The sequence below is a fragment of the Clarias gariepinus genome, chromosome 4 (assembly GCF_024256425.1).
Source record: "Clarias gariepinus isolate MV-2021 ecotype Netherlands chromosome 4, CGAR_prim_01v2, whole genome shotgun sequence".
Classification (NCBI taxonomy): domain Eukaryota; kingdom Metazoa; phylum Chordata; class Actinopteri; order Siluriformes; family Clariidae; genus Clarias; species Clarias gariepinus.
Window position 1 is genome coordinate 13,368,541 of NC_071103.1, and position 25,792 is coordinate 13,394,332.

The window sequence follows — 25,792 nt, forward strand, 5'->3', positions numbered from 1 at the left end:
CTAAGAAATAAGGACATCAGACATGACGTTACTGTAGTCTCTACTGCTTATCTCTAACCAATTTAAAATTCACAGTGATGAATTGTTTACAAAAAGAAGAGCATAAAAGGTGAGACATTTGTTGATGTCCCCAGGAGTGGGCATCATAGGCGATGTCAGTCTAATGTCTGAGCACGTAATGCATTTTCTTTTAAAAGAAAACCAAAGAACTACATGTAAATGTTTATTTTTATGACAACACACAAAAATGCAAACAAGTATGGTATTTAGGGAAGGGTGGATAGGAAAAAAATCTTTCCAAAAGAAAAATAGATCATCTACTGTATTTTTGGTCACCGTTTACAGATCAAAACATAGGGGATAACCACAAACACCTTAAACCAACTGTCATGAAGCCTGAAACGCCTTTACACGTTGCATGTAAACCACTCTCAGGTATATTAATTTAGCGTTTCACTACTCATGTTAAGACTTCAACACAACTACCTCAGAATGTTGATACTTATCCTGTTTGTGCTGCTCTTTGTTGTACACCAATTAGCCATAACATTAAACGCAACATTAAAGCAACCTAGGTTTTGGGTTCCCTTTGTGGCACCAGGGCAGGTCTGGGCCCTCAGTGTGTGGCTCCTCAGGGCCTCTGGGTAGCTGCTGTAAATCCTTTGATCTGCTGGGAATCCAGTAGATCCTTAAGGTGCTGTGGGTTGTGGGGTGGATCAGACTTGCTTGGCGCATACTATGGGTGCTTGATCTGATTGAAATCTGGGGAGTTTAAAGGCCAGGTCAGTGACCTTGGGCTTTTTGTCTGCGTGGCAGTCTGTGGTGCACTGTGTGTTCTGGTGCTGGGTGATTCATGGCCAGCATTGGCTTTGGTCCCTGTAAGCATGGGTGAGCCTTGGGTGCCAAAATTGAATCAAATCATATTAAAATGTTTATTTGTCATATACACAACCATAGAAAGTATTATATGCAGTGATAAGCTTATAGAACCATTTGTGACCTCAAAAAAGTAAGGTAGGGTAAGTTGTACTGCCCATGATCCTGTCACCAGTTTACTGGTATATAGTTGGTGATCAGCTCATCTTGCAGCGGTGTTAATGTTACAAAACAATATCTAAAGAACTCAAGACCTCACTTGCCTTAGTTAAGGTCAATGTTCATGATTCAACCATAAGTAAGAGACTGGGCAAAATTAGCATCCATGGGAGATTTCCAATGCGAAAGCACCCGTTGACCATAGAGGACACAATGGCTCGTCTCACATTTGCCAAAAAACATGTTGATTAGATGTTTGGGCAAATATTCTGTGGACTGATGAGACAATAGTTGAACTTTTTGGAAGGGGTCTGTCCCATTAAATTTGGTATAAACCTAACAGAGCATTCCATACCAATGGTCAAACATAGTGGTGATTGTGTGAGGGTCTGGGGCTGCTTTAGGACCTGGACAACTTGACATAATTGATGGAACCATGAATTCTGTGCTCTACCAAAAAATCCTGAAATGCTTGATTGCTATTGCCAAAGAATGTTTGGACAGCTTTTTTCCCCCCTTAATAAATGAAATCATCATTGTATTTAACCATGTTATCTTTGTGTAATATTATATAACATTATGTAACACTTGTTTGATGATCCAACTCATTTAAGTGCGACAAATATGCAAAATAAATGAAAAGCAGGAAGAGGGCAAATACTTTTTTGCTGCACTATACAAACATACAATTGAATTGCAACTGCAACTTCAGCAACTACATATTACAGAGTTATGGTATGTACTCATTTTTACTCACCAGGGTTTTGAACATTGGTGCAAACATTTTTTTTAGAGATTCAAAAAAACAACAACTGAAGCATGGTGTACTTTTTCACATGATTGGATTTACAGTCACAGGGCATCATCCATGTAATTAATGAAAGAACAAGACATACCACAGGTGTCTGATTTTGATCAAATCCAGCATTTTTAATGACCATTGCAAAAGAAATGGCTCATTTTAAATCATTTCTTTGTACATTTGGTAACAATAAGGCATAATTAGTTAACCGAACAACATCAGTGACATGTTGAGCAAGTATAAATATTATTAAAATCCCCCAAAGCTACAGTGAGTCACCACTTTTTTCACTTCGTGGTAAGAGCAGAAAAAGTTCCCTCACTGCAATTTTAGTCTACATGGTGCCAAAGTAATTAAGATTGTAAGTAATACAAAAATTATCTTTTTTGGCAAGTAGTGTGAATATTTTTATAGGACTTCCTGCATGTGCATCCTTTTTTCCTGTTTCAGTTTAAACAGAGATCAGGATGTACAAGTATGTACGAGAGAGAAAGAGAGTGAAAAAGACAAAACAGTCGTCACATTCAATGTTTCGGACTGTTGTTTAGTTTGTTTGTTTTTTTTCTTTGTGAAAAAGCTACAAAATTACAAAACCGTTAACCCATTCTAAAATTGCTAAAAATATTGTGAAAAATCTGTTAAATTAGAAATGAAACAATAATACTCATTTACACTGCAAGGCATGTCCAAGTCTCACTGCATGGTGTGTTTTATATATTTCAGTGTCTTGTGTAAATCTGACCGGTGGCTCCAGGTTTTGGAAAATAGGGGGGGGAAAACAGGTATAAAACGAACACAAAAACGTAAAACCCCAAACAAAGGCCATGAAAGCAGCAGTTCCCTGGCCAGCTATCAGACTTAAAGTTTGTTTTTTCCAAAAATAAAATATTCAAATCAGGTGCCACTAAGATTCCCAAACAGTGAGCTGCGAGTGCAATACTGTGGCTGAAAGAAATCTGTACAAACGGTTACGGATATTAATTAGCCTCCATGTTTCTCCCCCTCACAAGCATGACTACCTGTCACATTTCAGCAAAAAAAAAAAAAAAAAAAAAATCGTATTCTCTTTCCCTTCAACCTGAAAAATGCTTCCCCCACACAAAAAAAACATAAAAAACAAATGTTTGTACAGATTTATATGTATATACTGTATTTATAATATATAGTTAAAGGCATTAAAATATTTTCCAATCAGTCACAGTTCCCTTCAGGTAGTTTACAGAGGACCAGACAAAGAAACCTGAAAAAGAGAAAAGAAAAACTTTTGACTGAAAAGCAGCAAAAAAATACAAAACATTAGAATGACAGGAATGAAGAGAGGAAATATTAAATAACAGTAAATCCAGTTTGCTATTTTTGCAATTATTGAAGCCTGGTGGATTTTCCATCTCTCCATATACAATGACTGAAAATACTGTTGAAGTTAAAGTCCTACAGTGAACAGTTTGTAAACAGATGAAACATGCAGTCAATTCAGATTAAATGTTTCCAGCGAAAGTCACGTATCAGCTATACGAGCAAAGTGCTTGGGAGGCTGCCTGAGGTAAAGCCGGTTGATATTCGAAATCCCTGTCGAAACATGGCATTCGTTTCATTTGGTTTCAAGGTTGTAAGAGTGTAGATGAGCTCTTTTTCCTTCAGCCTCCTCACTTCATTGCTGCCATAGCAACACCTAAGCATGCTGACAGAGATCAAAAATGTCCAATTTTATTTTTCTCACATTCAATATTAAAGTACACTGAGGTGCTCACTGGATTCTTCTTCAGATCTAAAATGAGCAAATGTAAATGGATCACAGTTGTCAGTTTTCATCCCTCTCACCTCAGATGTGTCTTTGGTGTATAGTGGGGGCATGAGTCTGTGGAACACTAATTGTGAAACGATTAGACAAATAGAACTGTGTGTTACATTGTCATTCTTATTACCTTTATCAATTTAATAGTCAGAATTGTGGTTATAATTATGCAACACGTATTCCACGAGTGCCAATAACAGACCGGAACAGCACTGGGGTGTTAATGTATCACTGTAATGTATCATGGGTGTTCCAATAATTGTTATTTACGCTAAATATCAGTCGCCAACATGGGACAAACCAGGTCGGTACGGTCCAAAGTACTAAGGAGAGAGCAGCCAAACCCGGATCTGATAACCAGTGTTGAGTGTAACACATTACAAAGTGACGCCTGAAAGTACAGTGGAACCTTGGATTACGAGTAACGTGGTTTACGAGTGTTTTGCAAGACGAGCAACAATTTTTTATAATTTTTTACTTGAAAAACGAGCATTGTCTTAGTTAACGAGCACCGAGTATCATGTTTCACGCATGCGCTTCTTGTTTTAACAACGAGCGTTACGTCATCACAAGTGAGCCAACGGTTTTTCTCTCTCTTGCAGCAGAATTGTACGTAATCGTCTCTCCTGCTGGGTGAGATGTGCACACGCACACACATTAACGGAGAGACCGTTTTTAAAACCGTTTAAAAATTAGCAAGGAACATCGCTAGTCACACTCGCGTGAGTGCATACTAACGGGATTACTATTGTAAAGTAAAACAACAACAACAAAAATTAAACAGCTCCTCACCTTTAAAAACAGTCGCGACAGAGAAGAGTTTGTGTGTTTATTTGGCAACCTGAGAGGAGGCGAGCTGTAAAGCCGAGACCTATCGTCTCCCTGCTGGGTCTTAGTGCTTGCAGTGTTTTTAAGTGTGCGTGTTTGTGTCTGTGTAAGGCAGAGAGTTTGTGTGTTTGTTTGGCAACCTGAGAGAAGGGGGCCGTAAACGCGAGCGAGCCCCCCTTCATCCCCCCTCCTCTCAGGTTGCCAAATAAACACACAAACTTCTCTCTGTCGCGATTGTTTTCAAAGGTGAGGAGCTGTTTAATTTGTTTTTTTATTGTTGTTGTTTTACTTACAGCAGTGATCCTGTTAGTATGCGCTTACGTGAGTGTGACTAGGAATGTTCTTTGCTAATTTTTAAATGGTTTTAAAAACGGTCTATCCGTTAATGTGTGTGTGTGTGTGTGTGTGTGTGCGCGCGCACATTTTACACACATACACTCTGGATGCACAAACGAAAACCCTTATCTGTCGGGGTTTAATTTTACATTTTTTTAAGGTAAAGTACAGGTTAATTTGTTTAATTTTTACTTTATATTTTGTATTAATTATATTTATGTATTTATTTTTTTGGGCTGTAGAACGAATAATTTAAGTTTCCATTATTTCCCATGGGAAAATTAAATTTGGTTTACGAGTGTTTTGGAATACGAGCCCACTTCTGGAATGAATTAAGCTCGTAATCCGAGGTTCCACTGTACTTGGATTACTTTTTTGATGTAACGAGTAATCTTTTCAGACAATTTATGTAATGTGTGAGTCCGTTAGTGTGTGTGCTTGTGAGAGAAAGTCGCTCTACAAGCCCCGCCCCTGCCCCCAATAACCCCATCAACAAAATGCTTCTTGTTGTTTCAAACTGCAAGGATGAATACCAAATCCTTCTCTAACTCCTGATCAAGGGCACTACTTAGTGTGTGGAACAAGGGATTGTACAACCTAGCGGACTAATTAATGGTGCTGATATTCTAAAGTGGAGTAAGTAGAAATATAAAGAGAAACGTACATGATTTACAGAGCTGTCCACCACCTCCAGAGTTTATTCTCCTCACGTTTTGACTGCATAGTACCGGTAAGAATTTACAACTGCTTTCACCCGTTAATTGCACTAACTCTCGGTCGCCAGCACTGCCAATCACGGATAGTTATTCCACCAGAAGCAGAACAATATGTGTTGGCGGAGCAAAATTACTGGTTAAAGAAACAAATCATAATCAGAGGATAATAAATGGTGTTTGTATAAAAGGAAATAAAAGCAAAATCGCGGCCGCATGCACGAAGGTGATATTGCAGCACAACAGCACTGCCTCTCATGTGTTACTGTTTCGCTTATAATCAGAATCTGTGTCTTATCACTAGTACATTAGCTTTGGTGTAGCTTCATCAAACTTTCTCTGAATTTCCTTCCAAAACTCAACCACCTGTGTTTCTACTTTTTATTGTCTCCTAAAGGCTTTCTGTACAACTGTGTTTTAGGCCGACTATGTTAGGATTTGAAGAATAAAGTGCTGGTATTATGCTGTCAGAATGAGAATGTGATGAATGTGGCACGGGTGAGAGAAGAGAAGCAGTTCACTACACGCTTTAAACATCTATCCATCTCAGCTAACAGCACCCTGCCATTTCCTCATGTTTCCTCTTTTGTGGAACAATATACAAGAATAGTATAATAGTATAATGTCACAAAATCTTCCATGGTTCTCAAGCTGACACATGATGACAAGTTGCAGTTTTCTTTTTTAAACGTACGCCCACAACGCTCACCTTTTTCTTACATAACGTGTTTTTTTAAATATTCTAAAAAACTTTTTTGTTTGTTTGTTTGCTTGTCGCATTGTAATTACCGTAAAAATACTTTTACTTTAAGCTGATGGGCTACCTCAAATGATAAACAATTAAATCATGTGCAGTTTATGATGTGATTAAGTGGACCTAGAAAATTCTACACTTGGAATCAACATCTGGGTAAAAAAAATCAGTTAGTTTCAGTAAGTTTACCAGTAATTTTTGAGCCTTAAAAAGGAAGCGACTGTTTAGTAAAAAAAATAAAATAATTATATATTATATATATATAATATATAATTATATTATATATTATATATATATATATATAATTCCTATATAATTCCTAAAGAGTTAATGCAGCATTGTTAAAGTTTACACTTAAACCACATCTGTATGGCTTCATTTCAGATCCACCCTGAATATACAAGTATCCACCTGTATTTGCAATCATTGTGTACTTAAAGAAAGCATATACTTAACATATACCATTATACCTAATTAATGCACTTTCATAAGCAGTTCTTAGATACCTACTTGACTGCACTATTGTAAACAGGGTATCATATATATATATATATTTTTTTTTTGTGTTTTTTAATTTAAACTTAAACCTAGCCTTTAATATTATTCTATAACTTGTTTGCTTCTATCTTCTTGCATTTTTCATGAACTGGCTGCTGTAACATTACAATTTCCCTTTGGGATTAATAAAGTACTCTCTCGCTCTATCAGCAAAAATACACCAAAAAAAAAAAAAAAATGGGTCACTGTCCAAATACTTATGTACGTAACTGTTGTTGTTAGTCTTTCGGCTACTCCTGTTGAGAGGTCGGCACAGCAGAACATCCGATCCACACACAACTTGGCACAGGTTTTACGCTGGGTGCCCTTCCTGACACAACCCTCCCATTTTATCCGGGCTTGGGACCGGCACTGCATCCAGTGGCTGGGGTTTGGTTTGGGGATTGGGTGGGAATCGAACCCAGGCCTTCCGCATGACAGGCGAGAAACCTACCACTACCAAACATTCAACTACTTATTCTTGAGATACTGTCCTTAAAACAACCACAGATAAATAGGAAAAAAAGGAGAAAAGAAGGCAAGAGAAGAAAATATTTAAACTTTACCCATTTTTGTCTAGTTCTCCTTTCTGTCCCTCTTTGCCTTCTGAGGCACCAGTGCCTTACGGAGGAAAGGCAGGATAAGGAAGGCAATGAAGAAAAAGAGGTGACCACAAAAATACACCGATGAATAAACCTAAAGAAGAAAATAGAAATATTTTAGAAATAAAGCATGACATAAAACCAAAAAAGTTTTAAATAGTACTTGCAATTTAAAAAAAAAAAAGATTACAATAGTGTGCAATATACAGCAGTGTAATATTTTCTACTGAACGCATATTAATCAGCCAAGTAGTGCCGTCATAAACTGAATCCGAAAAAGAACAAAAAACACTCAAATATACTGTACAGTAACTAACTACAGTGACAGGAACTATTATACAGTACAGATAATTTGTACAGTATACTGTATGCAATATACAGTTATATATAATGTAAACATTTTTGCTTTTTTTTTTTTTTTTTTTTTTTTTTTACACTTGATATCATTTTAATACATTGTTCAAATTTTTTCATAGAATTTACACAAACATGAGTTAATATGCATCAAAATGGCATCCATTGTTTGGGGAAATATGCACAGAGAAAAAAGTATTCAACTTTTTACATTTGGTGCCTCATATTAAGGAGTAGAAAGGCTCACACAGGATTTCTCCAAAGGCCTGATGCAAACTGCGTCATCCTTTTTAAACGGCTTCCTAATCCACATTCGTGAGGTCACATACACTCAAGACTGGTTAGGACTGTGATGTGACAGTGGAGAGTAATCCCACTACTCCCACCCAGACAGCACGGCCAATTTTGCTCTCTATATTCCAAGTCATGGACATCTGTGACATCATCAAGATTCAAACTTGTGTCTTTCAAGCTTTCTGTAGACTTCCTGTGAATATCACTGATATACTGTACAGTACTGTGCAAAAGTCTTAGGCACCATATTATATGCTGTAGCAATTTTGTTATATACGTTTAACATGTCTGCATAAATATGTACAAAATCATTCAGTATTTCCATTTATAACTTAAAAATTCATAAATAAATGAGATTACAGGAGAATATATGCATGGCTGTACAGAAAGAAATATAGTACAAGACAGACCAGTTTTCAGATGGAAACAAAAAACCTAATGTACGCTCCTTATAAAACTGCACAAATCTGTGTCTAAAACTCCAAATATTGACTGTTTATTTTATTAATCTTAATAGAGGGTAGCCCAGTGGTTAAGGCATTGGACTACGGTTCGAAAGATCCCAGGTTCAAACCCCACAACCACCAAGTTGCCACTGTTGGGCCCTTGAGCAAGGCCTTTAACCCTCAACTGCTCAGATGTGTAATGAGATAAAAAAAAATGTAAATCACTCTGGATAAGAGCGTCTGCCAAATGCCTAAATGTAAATGTAAAAGAAGTTTCTTTTATGCAGAAATGTTTTCAAAAGCATCTTTTGCTTATGCCATATTTTTGTATTTGCCCAAGACCTTTGCACAATACTATAAGTAAAATAATGTAGTTGTTAGTTTTTACTGAGATTGCTGGAGAATATGAGTTCTTCTGCCTAAGACTTTTGCACAGTACTGTATATACAGACAGACACATATAAATCAAGCCAGCGCACTGCTTCAGTGCCCACCCACCTTTAGCCACTTGTTGTAAGTTAAGAGGCAAAACGCTACCAGTGGGTAGCCCATGAAAAGCCAGTGGATGAACTGCTGTACTCCGTATATAAGAGGATACAAAGGACTGTTGGCAATGGCTGTCAACTTCGGGCTGTCCTTCACGAGCGCCTGAGCCTGAGGAAACACAATGATGTAACAATGTTAAAGCCTACCACCATTGGGATTATACTTATGCGCTGGTGTGTGTGTTTGTAAGTGTGCGCACGGGTGTGCAAAGACATGTGTCTCTCTCTGCAAATACACAACCATCTCACAAACATCTCTAGCTGGGGGTTTATAAACCACTTTTTTTTTATGTCTCTTCGGCACTCTCTAGTGAGTATTTTTTTGGTGCACTACAAACAATGGCGAATGAAACTGAGCAGATCTTTTCCTGAAATTGGTGCTTTGAAGAAACCAAAGATGATATCATAGGAGATGGCCAGTATTAACGTTTAACGTGTAGAAGAAGAAGCTGGAAGTTCGTTGCCACCAGATGGACTGATCGCGCTACTGCGTTGCCATGATGCGTAGTTACAGGTCTGGTGAGGTGGACGGCAGGCTACGCTGTATGCGACGCTGTAGACGTGGTCTACAGGAGACACTTTCTATTTAGTGAGCGTGCCTGCATGAATTACAAAATTCAATAAACTTTGAGATACTCTGAAGACTTCTAAAGAGTACAGACTTACAGGCACCCAAAATAAGAGATAATTAGAACAGTAATTAAACTCGCTTAAATGTTTCTAGATGCCTAATGAAATAACTATTATCAGCTGTTATTTAAACAGTTTTTTATGTATTGAGTACAATTAATTAATGCGCAAGCCCTTTATATCTTGTAAGTAACTCAGCTTGATTACCTGTTTCTCCACATTGACAATGATAAACTCCAAGGAAAAGCAGACCAGGTAACCGGAGTGCAGGCCATGCCAGATCGCCAGGAATAACAGCGTGGCCATCTGTGAGGCCAACTTGTTACCCAAAAACTTAAGCCTCTTAAAAACGTGCCTGCACAGTAACATAACGACACCAAGACAAAGATGAGAATCCAATATAATGTATACTATACTGTATATACCAGTCTTTCGATGATAATGAAAATCACTCTGTTTTGTTACAGGAAGCAGATGTGTACCTGGCCACCCATGCGTTAGTGTTAATGTTGAAGGAGTTGATGGTGCCTGTGAAAAGTGGCGTGGTCTCGAATAACCACACCCTCATATTAGCACAGGCGTCCCACTTGGGCTGTCCATCCTCACCATGACCGTTGTAGCCAAGCCCAGAGAGGATACACACGCCCTCCTGTATAGGACCAATAAAAAAAAAAAAAAAATAAATAAATAAAATAATAATAATAAATAAGTTAAACCAGTTTAAATGGAACGCAAAACGGTTGCATGGAAAGCTTTGACAGCTGTGACAATATTCAAGATGCAGCTGTTATGGTGAGGAAAGGACTAGATCATTATCTTAATCAGTGTCTGAAATTTATAGTCATCCTTCCTTAAAGAAAATCAGGCATTAACTTTGCAGACGACAAAACACAATCTTTAGAAACTAGGAGTGCTCAGAACTGAAATTTTAAAGCAGAGTTCAGAACAAGGCAGAATTTGCTTATTAATTATTTCTTATTCCCATTTGCATTTTTAATGGTGATCCTTTAATGAAATTTTAGTATGCAAACATTAATTTAAAATCTGTAACACTCATCAAGCTTCAACTGTCCTTAAACATCGTGGAACGTGTAGCTAAAGGAGTTTAACTGATATCCCAGCTGTGACGTTTTTACAGTGCTAACTTGGCAAAAATAGCAATCGTATAAAACTAGCCACTTTTATAACTGAATTACTCACTCGAAAACATGCAAAAATTAATCAAGAATGTACACAGAGATCTAGAAGTATGGTAGGATTGGAGCTAAAAAACAAAAACTACAAAACACCTAGAACTTGGCAGGAATAAGGGAACAAAGAGCAACTCTAAGACATGAACATAAATGTCCTGGCCTGAAGAAAAACAAAGTAGACTAAACTAAACACTACCATTATAAAGAGGTGAATACATCGATCAGCCATAATATAAAACCCAGCTAGGTTTTGAGTGCGCATTGTGCCACCAGGGCAGCTCTGGCTGCATGGGGTGTGGCCGCACGGGGTGTGGCTCCATGGGGTGTGGCCGCGCGGGGTGTGGCTCCACAGGGCCCTTTGGAATGTGCGGTGGTATCTGGTACCAGGAAGTTGGCAGCAGATGCTTTGAGGTCTGTGGGTTGTGGGGTGGGGTCTTGTTTGTCCAGCGCATCCCACGGTTGCTTGATCGGATTGACATCTGGGGAGTTTGGAGATTGGGTTGAGGGTCTTGGGCTCTTTGCCTGCTGAGCCCTGTGCACTAGGTGTTCTGCTGCCGTTTTATCATGCCGGACATTGACTTTGTTGATCTGTGCTGCATTGACTTTTCTCGATCGGACTGGACTGGCTGTCCTTTGGTCCCAGTTTACTGGTATATACAGTACCAGTCAAAAGTTTGGACACATCTTCTAACTCAATAGTTTTTGTTTAGAAATTTATTTTCTACATTTAAAAATATGGGATATTTTTTAAACTATGAAATGACACTTATGGAGTTAGGTAATTAAGCAACAACAACAGATTGTAAATTGTTATTTTAGGACACAAAAGTATTGTCAGGTGCGTTTGCAAAACCCATCAAGGAGCACCATGATGAAACTAGTTGTCATGAAAACTTTCCTAGAAAAGCAAGACCAAAACTTAGCCCTGTTGCAGAGGAGAATTTCAGAGTTACCAGCCATGAAGGCTTTACAGAGCATAAGTAGCAGACACAATCTTAATATCAACTGTTTAAATGAAAATTATTGCATATTTTGGACACCTTCAGCATAGGTTTACTATGTAGAAAGAAAGAAACGTCAGGAAAGACCACTGAATTAGAAGGCGTGTCCAAATTTTTGACTGGTTGTGTAAAGGGTGATAAATGTTGTTCAGTTCACCTGGTGGTGGCGCTAGTGGTATGGCTGATCGGTATATACTTTGCATTCCAAGCACTTAGCTATCGGTATTCTACTACCTTATGATTAGTATTCGACAAATTCCTTTAGTCCTTGGTGGAACAGGAAGTATTGTACCACCAAACCCCTTATTAAAAAAATTAAATAGGAGTTTTGTGTAAATACTAAATACAAAAAAAAACAGTGTTTGTATGTGCTCTGTAACTTACAGTTATTAGCCAGCAGGTCACATATTTGTACAGGTTCACTTTAGCCCACAGCAGGATATACACACACCTGTACCAAAATGGCTGAGCCTAGACAACAGAATCAAAATCACTTAAAGTTATAAAATATAGTTATTATAATAGAAAAATACAGAAATAAATGAACAGCCTGTCTGTCTGTATATCTGTATGTATGTCTGCATTGTCAGACATACATACAGATATACAGAGCATAAGTAGCAGACACAATCTCAATATCAACTGTTCAAAGGAAACATGCATGCAGACATGCATGTCTGCATGCATGTACAGTTGAAACCAGATATTCACATACACTTCACACTTTTTGGTCCTTTACTGTCAAACATAAAATCAAAGTAAACTTTTTCTGATTTCGATCAATAAATATCAACATTTTTTTTGCATTTGTTAAATGCCAGAATAAAGCGAGGGAGACTTTTATGAAATTTTTAAAATTACTTTCATCAGTCAGAAATTCATATATATACACTTCCTTAGTATTTGGTAGAATTACCCCCGAAACTACTTTGACCTAAAATAAAATAGTTTGCTGGAATTTTGGCTCACACAAAACTGGTTTAACTAGGTCAGGATTGTAGACCTTCCTGCTCGCACTTGCCTTTTCAGTGCCTTTTCAATTTTCTAAGGGATTGAGATCAGGGCTTTTGTGATAGCCACTCCAATACCGTAACTTTCTAGTCCTTAAGCCTCTTTCTAACTAATTTGGAGGCATGCTTGGGGTCATTGTCCATTTGAAAGGCCCATTTGCGCCCAAGCTTTAACTTTTTGGCTGATGTCTCCAGATGTTGCTTCGATATATCCACATAATTTTCTTTTCTCATGACGCCATCTATTTTTGAAGTGCATTAGTTCCTTCTGCAACAAAGCAGCCCCACGACATTATATTACCACGCCCATACTTCACAGTTGGGATGGTGTTCCGAGGCTTCGCCCTTTTTTCTCCAAATATATACAGTATATTTGTCACAGTTACATTTTTGTTTCATCAGACACCAGGACATATCATCAGAAATGACGATTTTTGTCCCCATTTGCAGTTCCAAACTGTGGTCTGGCTTTTTTATGGTGGTTTTAAAGTAATGGCTTTCTCCTCCCAGAGTAACCTTCCAGCTCATGGTGGTACAGGACCCGTTTTACTGTAGATAATGACACAGTTTTACCAGTTTCAGCCAGCATCTTTACAAGGTCTTTTGCTGTTGTGCTGGGGTTGATTTGCACATTACGCACCAAAAAACGTTCCTCTCTGGGACTCAGAATCCGTCTCCTTCCTGAGCGGTATGATGGTTGTGCATGCCCATTTTTTTTTTTTTATACGGAAAGCTTCTTAAGCTAAGAATGGAATCAGCTGAAACTTTGCATTGTTTAAAGACACAAGCTTTGTGTACAGTATGTATACGTCTGACTTTAATGAAAGTGATAAAAAAAATACATATAAATTCTACCTCGCTTGATTCTGACATTGCAAAAAATATTTTTATATTTATTGATCTAAAACAGAAACAGTTTACTCTGATTTTATGTTTGACAGTAAAGAAAAAAAAAGTTTTGTGCTTTTTTTTTTTAAGTGTATGTAAATATCTGGTATCAACTGTATGTATTTATGTACAGTATGTGAAAAGTATCTGAACATTTACTGACCTCAAATTCATCTGTAACTAAATAGCTGTCTGGGTAATATGGCCCAAATATTGTGAAGATAAGCAGGCAGAAGGAACCCAAAAGAAAGCGATTTAGTGCAGGAATCAAACTAGATGAAAAAAAAAAAGAAAGAGCAATCCTTTAGCATGACAGTTCTCTGGAAGTGTATGGACATAAACTGGATGTTTCTGGAGCATCATTTCTGCAAGCTCACCTGTTGGGCACCTGGCCGGGACAGTCGGTCATTTCTCGGGAAACCAGGCGCATGTAGTTGCGCAGTGTGAACTGAGGTCCTACTAGGAATCCACCGTAAAAGTAGGAGAAACCACAAACTTCCAAAAGAGACGGGGTGGTTTGCAGAGCGCTGTTCTTTTGCTCGGCGCTCAACTGAGACTAATGCACAGGGCAGAAGGGATAGGATATAAAAAGACAAACTATAAACAATTCACTAAAACCTGTTTTTTTTGTTGTTTTTTTCAAACAGCAAAGAAGACATTGGTTAAACTGATCATCTTTAACTTATGTGCTTTCCTTAGATGTACATAGTGACCAAAAAAAAGCTAAATAAGAAATAGGACTTTTGAACAGTTTACTGCCACAACAAACACAATCATGCCTCTAATGGCAAGGACATATTCAGTAACCTTATGTTAGGTCAAGGACATACTCAGTAACCCTATGTTAGGTCAAGGACATACTCAGTAACCCTATGTTAGGTCAAGGACATACTCAGTAACCTTATGTTAGGTCAAGGACATACTCAGTAACCTTATGTTAGCAAATGATCTCATCGTCTATACCACTTTATCCCATATACGGTGTTGCCAATTAGCTTAAGCTGCATGTCTTTGGACTGTGGGAGGAAACCGGAGGAAACCCACCAAGCATGCGAGAAACATACAAACTCCATGCACACAGAGACGGGAATCGAACCTGGACCATGGAGGTGTAAAGTGACAGTTCTAACCACTAAGCCACCCTCCCGCCCCTTAGGGTGATCACTATTATAAAATTGCAATAATCCAAATTAACGATTATTAAACCTACTTCTAGACAGAACAAAAATGAAAAGAAGAGAGAAAACAGTTAAAGCATGAAAACATATAGGAGGAAATGATTCAACTCACTGGTTCTTTTCCACCATCATAGTAATCAAGTGACAAACCTAGAATGAAAAAAAAGATAACACCGCAAAATCATTTGTGATTCAGTGTTAAGAGGAAGTAACGCAAGCTCCTTTATCAGTTTATCTAGTAATGTGTTAAACGATCGAATTGTCAGATTAAATTATGTTAAAGCAACCGACTCTCTGCAAAAACACTGAATGCAATGTAAAGGAAGGGCGTCTACCAATGAGTTTGAGGGTGAGGACACAGTGGGGCATGGTCCACTTGATATCATACTCTTCTGTGGCTGTGTAGTAATAACCCAACAAGAGGTATGTCTGTGAGAGAGAGAACAAGTCAATTGAGCTTTAGTACTACAACAATATTTTAAAAAGTGCACTTTGTTATGTTAAAACATTTTTCCAGATATATAATAAAAAGCATTATTTCAAAAGATACCTTATTTATGATGCATTACATCAACTTTTTTTCTATTTAGCATTTGTCTGATAATTAACCAGACAGATCAATTGTTAACGGGTGCTGGAGGATGTTTTTAATGCAGCTTTTGCAGCATTGAGCTCGAAATTGTGCTCTAAGCTCTAATTTGAGCTCTCTCACTAATTAGTAAAGACGGGGGGAAAAAAAGATTCAGTTACATATCAATATTCTTTCATGTCCTTCATGCTTTTTTTTTAAGAATCATTTTAAAAATGTATACATGTGTGCCTTTGAGGGGTTAAAATGTTGCTGTTCTTCTATAATCCTGCAGGTGGCACACTCTAAACTATTCACAGAGCACAGCATTCCGGGAGATAGGAGAAAATAGTTTGCTAAGTTTGCTAACAAAATCTGCAAAAAAACAAACAAAAAAAAAAGACACTGCATCAGGATAATTGTAAAATCATGATTATAAAATCACAATATAAACTGAATCGGTGCTTTGGTATCATGATAACATATGGATCGGATGATGCTTGGTGATTTCCTCTCCCTACTAATTGGTATCTTAAACAATCCTCTACGAGAAAATAGTATATTAAAATTTTAATCCCTTTGATGCCTTAACCATGCTGAAAGTCATGTGAGTCTTAAAAATACGTAAGTTATAATTAGACGTTTCTTCTCCCCCGCCTCCCAAAACTGTTGGTTTAAAGCATAAAGGTTTGTTGCCAAACGATTGATGACAACTTAATCTCCGTCACAGACTTACAAACAACCTGGCGAACAATAACCTTTAAAAGAGAGTTTTAAACAGAGGTCCCCTACTGATGTCACATCAGAACATAACTCCACAGACAGGTTCCGAGGTACAGTAGTTGCTTTTGATCATAACTCTGTGATTAGCTGTAGCGCTCTCCATGTCTCTACTGAGGTGTGTATGTGTGCATTCGTGCGACTTTCTTCTTTCTAGAACTGTCACTTGTTCCTGGTCAGTCTAGCAGAACTTCTTTTATCACGTCTGTGCCTGGACTGTATTGCGTTTCTTTAGTAAGCTGCTTTGGCTAACAGTCAAAAAAAAAACAGTCAAAAAAAAAAAACGCAAATATCATATGCAAAACAAGCAGGTATTAAGGCTATGATCAGCAGTGCAGATTGCCAAAAATGTATGACTAACATTCAGTCAGTGTACATGCCATAGATTGTCAGTATGAGCAAAGTAAAAAGTGACTGTGATCATCCTCACAAGATCCTGTCACTACATCTAGCACCTGTTGACTCTACAATCGTTATAGAAAAGAAATTTGGCCTCATGCAGATGAAAATGTGTTCTTTTTTTTTTTTTTTCCCGCCTCATGTCATCGCAGAAATGTTTCCTTTCATTTACTTTCCATCTCTCTCATTAAGGTTTGGTTTCTAAACAGAAAGCTGATATAACACATAACTGAACGTACTTGAACGACTTGAACCAGCCCTGTTGCTGCAGATATGTTTTCCTAGAGAATGCAGTCCCCGCCCTAATCCAACACACCTACTTGGGATAATCGTCCTACTCTCTTAACCAGGTCATGACAACCGGATTAGGGTAGGAACCAAATTCTATAGCAAACCAGATCTTAAGGAACATACGATCAATGTCATGATGCGTTCCAAAACACATGCTAAAGAAAAACATGATAGATGGTGTCATTATTCCCAAAAGAGGAAACCATGGTGGTGTAATAAACCCCCCTCACCATTTGGAATATAAAGCTGCTTAGGACACCAGTGACGGTCCTTCCCATGAGCCTCAGCAGCAGGAACTGTATGATTATGCATAATGCAGAGTGATACACCTGAGAACCTAAGGGGAAAAAAAACAGAGGGTAAGTGTGTTAGGGCAGTCAAGTGTGTACGGGCAACTTCATTCAACACATTGTGTACATACTCAGGCAAATACACATGAATGCTAGAAATAAAGACACTAATTCGTCATTACACAGATTACCAAGAGTGGTGCTAAGAAACAGCGTTTTCCATTCAGCTCTTCTGTCTAAAAGGTCTTAGAAAGAGCTGATTGGTGTAGTCTAATACCCCTATCTATTCAATTAGCGGTGGCCCACTGGTTAACACTAATCAGAGGGTGGGGGGGGGATTTGTAAGAGCCCATGCACCACCAAACTGCCATTGTTTTTCCCAAAAATTGGCATATGATCTCTGACCCCAGATTCCTAACAAGCCTGGAAATGCAACAAAAATAATTTAACTGGAATTATTAATATATGCTAAATCAAGGCTGTTATATCATTTTTTTAATGCAAATAATAAAGGCAGAATGGAATAGCCGAAGATAAATATTGCAAACGAAATAAGGTGAAAGTCACATGTATATCTATATCTCTATACAGTGTATCTATAAACAAACATGATGACAGACTACAATTGTGCAGATTTAACAGAAAACCAAGTAACAAAGACAACAAAGTGATCAATGAGTCAATAAATTATCAAGCGAATATAACATGGCAATTCCATACAAAGGTCGACCTTATACTGTATAATATAGGGGTCGTACCAAACTACGCTCATACACTCAACATGCATGAGTGTGAAATCAGCTGCAAATCTTTTACATCTAATCTTTAAGAAAAGAGTTTCAATCTTGCCTCATCTCATCTCTTCGGCTTATCGATGGTATTTTTTCATCATATGTCCAACCCAGTTACATATTTAGGAGACGCATTGCTTTTATTGTAGTTTTTTATTTTGTTGTCTCAATTTAACATTGTACTGTAGGTTGAGTCTCCCGTTACACTGTGTCCTTTTAAATACTTTCTAACTTCTTCGAAAATTTTTTAGCTGTATAGGACTTTGGTCAGGATTGGCTTTAAAATGTGCTTTAAAAACAAAATTGAATGGCTTAGAGTGTTGTTGATGATCTTTTGGCTGCTCTAATCGATGGGTCGCCACAGCGGACCATTCGATCCGCACAACAACTTGGAACAGGTTTTTACGCCGGATGCCCTTTCTGACGCAACCCTATCATTTTATTCGGGCTTGGGGTTTGGCCACTTGTAAATTAAACAGTAAAGTCCAACGCAAAGCACGAAAAGGCACAAAGAAAATAAGGACAACGGATAAAAAGAAAGGAAATGAAAGCGAGAAGTCATGACCAGGAAAAAAAAGCAATATTTGCAGATTTGTTACTTTCATAGTTATTTTTTTTTTTCATAGTTACCAATTCAAATGTTGTTAAAATTCCATATTTAGGCATTTATATAGTACTTAAAGACTGTTTATTCATGTTAAAGACTGTCTCTTTCATGGTACACATCTAATTCTTCCTGCAATTGTCTTCAGAGAGTTTTTAGAAAGGTTGCACGGTGGCGTAGTGGTTAGCACTATCGGCTTGCGCCTCCAGGATCCAGATTCGATTCCCACCTAATTATGGTGTTCCTAAATTGCTTGTAGTGAGTGAATGAGTGTGTGTGCACTGCAATGGATTGGCATCCCGTTCAGGGTGTACTCCACTTTGTGCCTCAAGTCTACGGTGATAGGCTTCACACCCCCGTGACCCTGTATACAGGATAAAGCGGTATAGATGATGAGTGAGTGACGATGAGTTTTTTAGAAAATCTGTGCGCTCATAAACGTTTGTCTATTCCGTGTCTCGTTTCTAATACTGATAAAATGCGAGATATTTTTAGAATTTAAATGTTATTTGAGACTTTTAAGGATTCGCTTGGTTTTCACTGATAAGATTACATTAAAATGGACGAAAATTAATTCAAACATTACGCTTGTCCATGCCCGAGGCTTTTTCTTAACCCAAATGTCACATCCATAATGGCCATTCCATTGGCTGGAACCGGCCAATCATCAATTTGATCCATTATACCCTGAGTGCTCAAAATAATAATAATACAACAAATAAAAATAATAATAATCTTGCTCATTGTAGTCTTTTCACCCTCATCACTTTTATGTTCCCTTTAGACAACCACAACACAGGAAACTCTTACTTATTTACAATTACTTTTGTCCACTTTTCATTTTCAATTCGTTCTAAATCTGTAAAAACAGACTGAATGAAAACACAGCAAGACACTTGACGGAGGAAAAGCATGATAGACACTGACAAAAGACATTCAGACAAATAATCAGCAAGAGAATAGACGCACCTGCTGTTAGCACGGGGCAGCATTAAAAAAATAAAATAAGCACAGGTTAGTCAGCAACAACATCCTGTCATACAAGCTGCATTCAGCTGTCTCAAGTCACACACTATGCACTTGGACTGTACACCGCGTACCCATGAGGTCAGACAGATTTTGCACAGAAAAGAAACACTTCATACCACCAAAAACCACAGGAACAAGAAGGAATATTTTGGGGAAAATTATTATATAACTACAGCAACCTGTGCAGTCGACTCCTGCGTCCTCTCTCGCTCGTACTTAGAGGCGTGACACTGCTAGTACACTAAATCTTATTATACTCCCCAAGTGCATGCATGCTACTTGAAATCTTTAAGACACAGCTTTAGCCACATGCTGTGCCAACCAGGCCTTAATCCTTCCTGTTTGTGGGTTATTTTTCAACAAAGAGGAAATTACTGCTAAAAGTTTAGGACCTTTCACCTTATCCATTCCTTTAAAATGGATCCTTTCACTTAATACAAGGAAACAAACGTATTGCATGGGAGGCTGGCAATAAAACAAGCTAAGGATTACATACATAAAGAACTTTATTTTTTCAAATAAATTTCTCTGGAAGATGACAAGCGGTTAGCCGGCTTTTACCCAGTTAGCCGGTGCTGAATGACGTCAACAAGCTCCCTTTGCACAAGTGGAGGCAAAAAAGTCGCATGAAATCCAATCTGCCTGTTCTCATTCAAGTCACGTCAATATGGGATTTGTATCCGATCAATTTTTATCAGATCTGTGTCACATTATAGTACAAAATCAGAATTGAGTGACTTTAGGCTCGTAATGTGAATGAAGACTTTGTTAGAACAGGTTTGGGCAACTTAGTTCCCCTGAAGGGGAAACTGCAATTCTACAGAATACAAAGGCATTCTTGACTAAGAGTGTGCTTGCAACTTCATGGGAACAGTTTTCCTTTTTTTTTTTTTAAGAACGACACTGGTGTGATGATCAGATGTCCACAAACTACTGATTATAAAGAGCAGTTAAAACACTGTGCATTATAAATTCCCTGCCCTTTCCCCTGATTGTTTTGCTCGGTCTCACCAAAATTGAACGCGGCCAAGGACAGGCCTGAGACAACGTGGAATAGATGAATGACAAACGGAGACTGATGGAACAGGAACCGGCGGTACACCAGTGCAAAGGGATAACCTGTGAAGGAAAACACAGAGAGAGAAAGAGGAAAAAAAAAGAGATTTTTATTCCAAACAAAGATACTATGCAATAAGGCATGTAGCAGGATTTCAGTAAGACACATCAGCTGCATGCTGGGAGATTGTTGCAGCAGGTCTTGTTCTTACAGTTACTTTTTCACAACAGTACAGGGGAATTACAGAAAAATAAAAAAGGTGTTGTCATCAATGCATTTATTATCTAAGCCAATAGAAAGAGGGTTAACCAAGTTATTAGCATGAATGAATATTACAGCACCCTACACTGGGTCAACACGTGTGACCTATTAAAATCAGAACAGTGGAGTTATGGTATGACATGTTTTTTATTTTATTTTTGGTTTTAAATGAGCACTTGACAAAGAAAAAACAAATCTTTAAGCTTAATTTTGGAGCAACATGTTAGAAATGACCAAAACGTCCAATTCAGAAAACATTGAACCGTTTTAGAAAGCCAAGCATGCGTCTAGATCCATTTTTTTTAAACTACATTCATGTTAAACTAATTACAAATGTATAAAGCAACCAAATAAGAATAACTGATGTGAAACCAGCTTTATAATAATATTCACCTTGACGCTTTTAGGTTCCAAGAGACATTATAAACACATGTTTAAATGAAAACAAAAAGCTCATGTCTAGAAAAGACAAACAAAAACTTTAACTGAAACCCATGCATACAACCCGCTGCTTCTGCCGAACAAGATCTGAATAATCAGCTGTTTAGAGGTAAATTTATTTGCTTCAAAACAGTGGTAATCTGACATCAAATATTATTGGTGTTGGGGTCTGTAAGATAAATATATATATATATATATATATATATATATATATATATATATATATATATATATATATATATATTTATATTGACAACCGTGTTCTAGACAGTGACAAACACTAATCCATACAGATTCTTATGAACAATAACCCTGTTCAGGGTAACTTATGGGAATAAATGCAACATAAGAATGTTAGCAAGATACCAGCCCTAATATACTGTAACTAGCCTAACTAAAGCTCGCCTTTTCTTTTCTTTTTTACATGCCTGTAACAATCCACTGCTACTCTCCATGTCTATAAGTACCTTTTTACTATACTGGACTTTGTCCTGAAGTGTTGAAGCTAACTTACAAAGGTTCTTATCCCAAACTGGAGACAACCTGCTTGAGTCACGCCACTCACCATAAACCCATGACAATATCTGATAATCCCACATACTCAGCTTGACTGAAGATAAGACAGATTTCTTTGAAATAAACCTTCCTTTGTGGTTTAAAAAACAGTTTATACCATAAACATATCCTCAGGCAAACCCACAGCATAAAGTGCAGTTTATTACCTATAACATTTTTAGGTCCCAGTCAAACAGAATGAGAAATGTTCTTAAGGGACGTAATTATACAGTTATAGCAATGATAATCTATTTGCACAGAATGAGCAATCTCTCTATGAATAAATCACGGAGATGGAAGTGTCTCGATGATACATGCATGGTTGTCCTACCAAAAGTTCCAGCTAAAATACCTACAACTTATGGTTTTAGCGCAAGTAAAAAGTGTTGCTTCTTTAATCAGCACTTTTTAGATGTTCTGCATTATAACCAACATTTCTTTATAAAGAATGGTTCATAGTGTATTTTTTGTATCATGCATATGATATATGATATGATGGAATATTTAACAACATGTTGATTAGGACATATACTTCATTTCCGGTAAAAAAAAAAAAAAAATTACTTGCTGGTTGAATAAAAGTAACGTTAAGTCAGAAGTTGCCAGCGGTATGAATAATTTTGGGCTTGACTGTATATACATACAAAAATTTCAGGTATACACACATATTATATATATATATATATATATATATATATATATATATATATATATAACCTAGAGAGATTTCGACTGATCTTTGTACGAACTAAAAGTTGCATAAGCATTCCAGACATGAGTTTTAGATTTCAGAGATAGATAAATAAGAATCTATTACCTCCTCATGTAGGTAACACCCAGTATGGCACGATGGTGTGATTTAAGAGTCACTCGCGAGCATCAAACCTGATCGCATACTGAGCCAATTAATAAATTACACCCTCTGTGCACTTCTATTGAACTTAATTAAAGTTCACAAATCTGTACAGTGAACCACTGCCAAAAATATTAAAACTAGCCTGGAGGAGTAAAATAGTCTTAAAGGAGTTACAAAATGACATGCCTTCTCTTCGCTTTAGGTATAACCACAAAGCTGAAATAATAGTCCTGTTAGAGGAAAAAAATGTCTTCAATATGACGGTATGATCGTTACCCGTCAGTGAAGTAGGATGTTGAACTGAACGACAGAGTAAATCTTGAAATGACAGGGCAATTGAAATAAAAACAGAATACATGCTGAGAAATTTGACGCTTCGTCACATTCCATCACTGTCTGACTGCAAGGACACCATTCTTATTAAAAACAAACATAAAACAAAGTTTCACGCCAAACGCTGTTCCTGACGCAACCCTCACATTTTTATCCCGGCAATCTGCACAGGGAAGCACAAGAGAAACCTCTAAATGAGATCTTAACACAGGCCAGATCAGGTGATTTAGTCTGTGACTCGACAGATATGTGCGTCAACAGGTGGCCTTGTGTGACAAGCGTCATTTAGTATCCCGTTTGCAAAGAGAAAAAAAAACCTTTTGTCCTACATAACTTTAAAAAAAAACTACTCAAGACTTTCAAAAACCTATGAAACACATTATTAGGTGTAGTCATATTGTTCATAAGTACCCTTTTTTTTTTTTTTTACACTTGCCAAACATTGTGTTATAACAGAACACTATGAACCCACTACATGTCAGTTGCCATCTCCATAACCTGTGTCCTGCTACTTTTGAGATCATACATCAGCATGCATGGCCATGTGTCAGGCCAAAGTCAACTCATGTCCTACAGTATGTTCTGTCACACAACCTCAAAACCGTACGAGATGCAGCAGTCAGACTTAAACCATGTCATTACTCTAGATTAAAAGGTGTGAGAAAGGGGGAAAGAGTGTAAGACAGCCATGCAGAACTAAAGTGTCAGACTCGTCCTTGCAGTCAGTCAGTCAGTCAGTGAGTCATTGAGTTTCTTTTCTTCTGGCTGAGTTTGTTGGAAAGCGTGACATCGCCCTTCTCGACCTCCACGTGTTTCATTAGCGCCTTTCATATGTTCACCTGCAGGACTGGAAGCTAGTCACAGCACACACACACACACACATACACACAGCACATATCTAATCTTACACACAGGATTTCATTGAATTGTGACGCCGCGGTCATAAAGCGGAACACGTCTACAGTTTGACACGAGACGCTCACAACAGTGCTTACCTATTAAAATTGAAAGAATTAGTCGAACTGCCGGTTCGGGCGAACCTAAATATTCCGCCAGGTTCTCGGTCAAGGAAGCCGCCATGTTTCGTGTGGGCGGAAGTGGCGCTGCCGGGAGTTTCCGTGATTGTGCACGAGCTCACCTCTCTCTCTCTCTCTCTCGGTAGAGCTGTGTGTTATAGTAACTGCAGTTTCAGTTCTGCCCTCCTCTCATTTTTTCTCCTCCTCCTCTCCTCACTCTCCTCGACAGCTATCAGCACTTCCGCCCTTTTCTCAAACCCGTATTTCAACAGGCTGTCATTGCAACACGGCGAGCTGATAAACTCACACTCTCGATGTTTAGCTCAGAGCTTTCGCAAACTTTCTTAAACATTTTCTACACCGATTTACACATTTGTTTGTCCAACTATTGGCCTTTCAGCGCATAACTTTTATATTACCTAATACATAATTTTGTACGTAATATTTTGTATTCTATGCAAATTCCATTCAACCCAGACCAAGTTACTTCTCATAAGTTATACCCGTCACTTAACTGTGATGACATTAAGGTTAAATGTAATAATTTACCTCGTTGACGTGGTTGTCATGGCGACCGTAGTGTTTAATGTTCAGAGAACAAGCGTCCGAGTTCGTCACAGAGATCAAGGGTTCATCGACAGGCGCCCGTTCATATCGAGTAGAGTGTAACAGTGTAATTATTCTGTATATGGATCTACTGTATTTGGAGTAATATAAGCCCCCCCCCCCCCCCCACACACACATGTAATTGCTATAAAAATATATACAGAATTACAACATAATTTTACATCCTTATAATGATCAAATATATTACTGTTATAACAATACAGTACTGGCATATTACATGCATTTATGATGCATGTACAGTGAAACCTTGCATTATGAGCATAATTTGTTCCAGAAGTGGGCTTGTATTCCAAAACACTCATAAATCAAAGCAAATCCTCCCATAAGAATAATGGAAACAGGAAAATTATTCGTTCCACAACCCCAAAAAATAAATAAATAAAAACAATTAATACAAAATATAAAGTAAAAATAAAACAAATTAACCTGCAATTTACCTTTAAAAAAAAAAGCATAAAAAAAGAGTTTCCGTTTAATGCGCGCAGGCACTGTGTGTGTGTGTGTGTGTGTGCGAAGCTAAGTAAGCGGAGAGTCTTACTTTCAGCTCCTACCATCTCCCCCTTCTTATCTTTCACAATTAACCTTTCTCCTCTCTTATTTGAATTTCACACACACACACACACACACACACACACATTATATTTACACAACGCTTTATTTTAGTTTTAAAATAACTTACTAAAGGAAGTATTGCTAAGGATCTGTTAGTTTTTGCTTTGGTCCCTTACTCTTCAGCTTTGTGCTGTGTTTCTTTCTTAAACACTGGTGCGAATCCTCGTTATCTAGTCACTTAAATTTTTAGAACATTATTATGGAGGGATTTGCCTCTTGTTATACAAATAAGTTTAACAATTTTAAAAACATTTTTGGTCCTGAACAATTTTAATTACAGTTTAATGCATTAAAATTATTATACATACATACATAGATACATACATACATCCAAATACATC

At 37.6% G+C, this 25,792-nt stretch overlaps 1 protein-coding gene across 1 annotated transcript; it reads right to left on the minus strand.

Moving 5' to 3' along the window:
- Positions 1-1,941: 1,941 nt before the first annotated feature.
- lpcat3 (lysophosphatidylcholine acyltransferase 3) lies at positions 1,942-24,348 on the minus strand. The gene is made up of 13 exons (XM_053495221.1): positions 24,192-24,348; positions 20,705-20,812; positions 17,210-17,316; positions 15,277-15,370; positions 15,054-15,091; positions 14,141-14,319; positions 13,927-14,035; positions 12,250-12,336; positions 10,154-10,320; positions 9,879-10,026; positions 8,995-9,150; positions 7,367-7,496; positions 1,942-3,077 (listed from the first exon to the last, which is right to left on the minus strand). Exons 1-12 carry the CDS (start codon positions 24,274-24,276, stop codon positions 7,377-7,379), a joined length of 1,398 nt encoding a protein of 465 aa, XP_053351196.1. The 5' UTR covers positions 24,277-24,348; the 3' UTR covers positions 1,942-3,077; positions 7,367-7,376.
- Positions 24,349-25,792: the final 1,444 nt, after the last annotated feature.

Bases quoted from the DNA above. Each gene is read 5' to 3' on its own strand.
- lpcat3 (XM_053495221.1), bottom strand. From the start codon at position 24,276: ATGGCGGCTTCCTTGACCGAGAACCTGGCGGAATATTTAGGTTCGCCC. The intron at 15,371-17,209 runs GTGAGGGGGGTT...TCTCTCTCACAG, and splicing joins GCAGCTTTATATTCCAAATG to ACATACCTCTTGTTGGGTTA. The intron at 10,027-10,153 runs GTACACATCTGC...GTTACTGTGCAG, and splicing joins ACTAACGCATGGGTGGCCAG to GCACGTTTTTAAGAGGCTTA.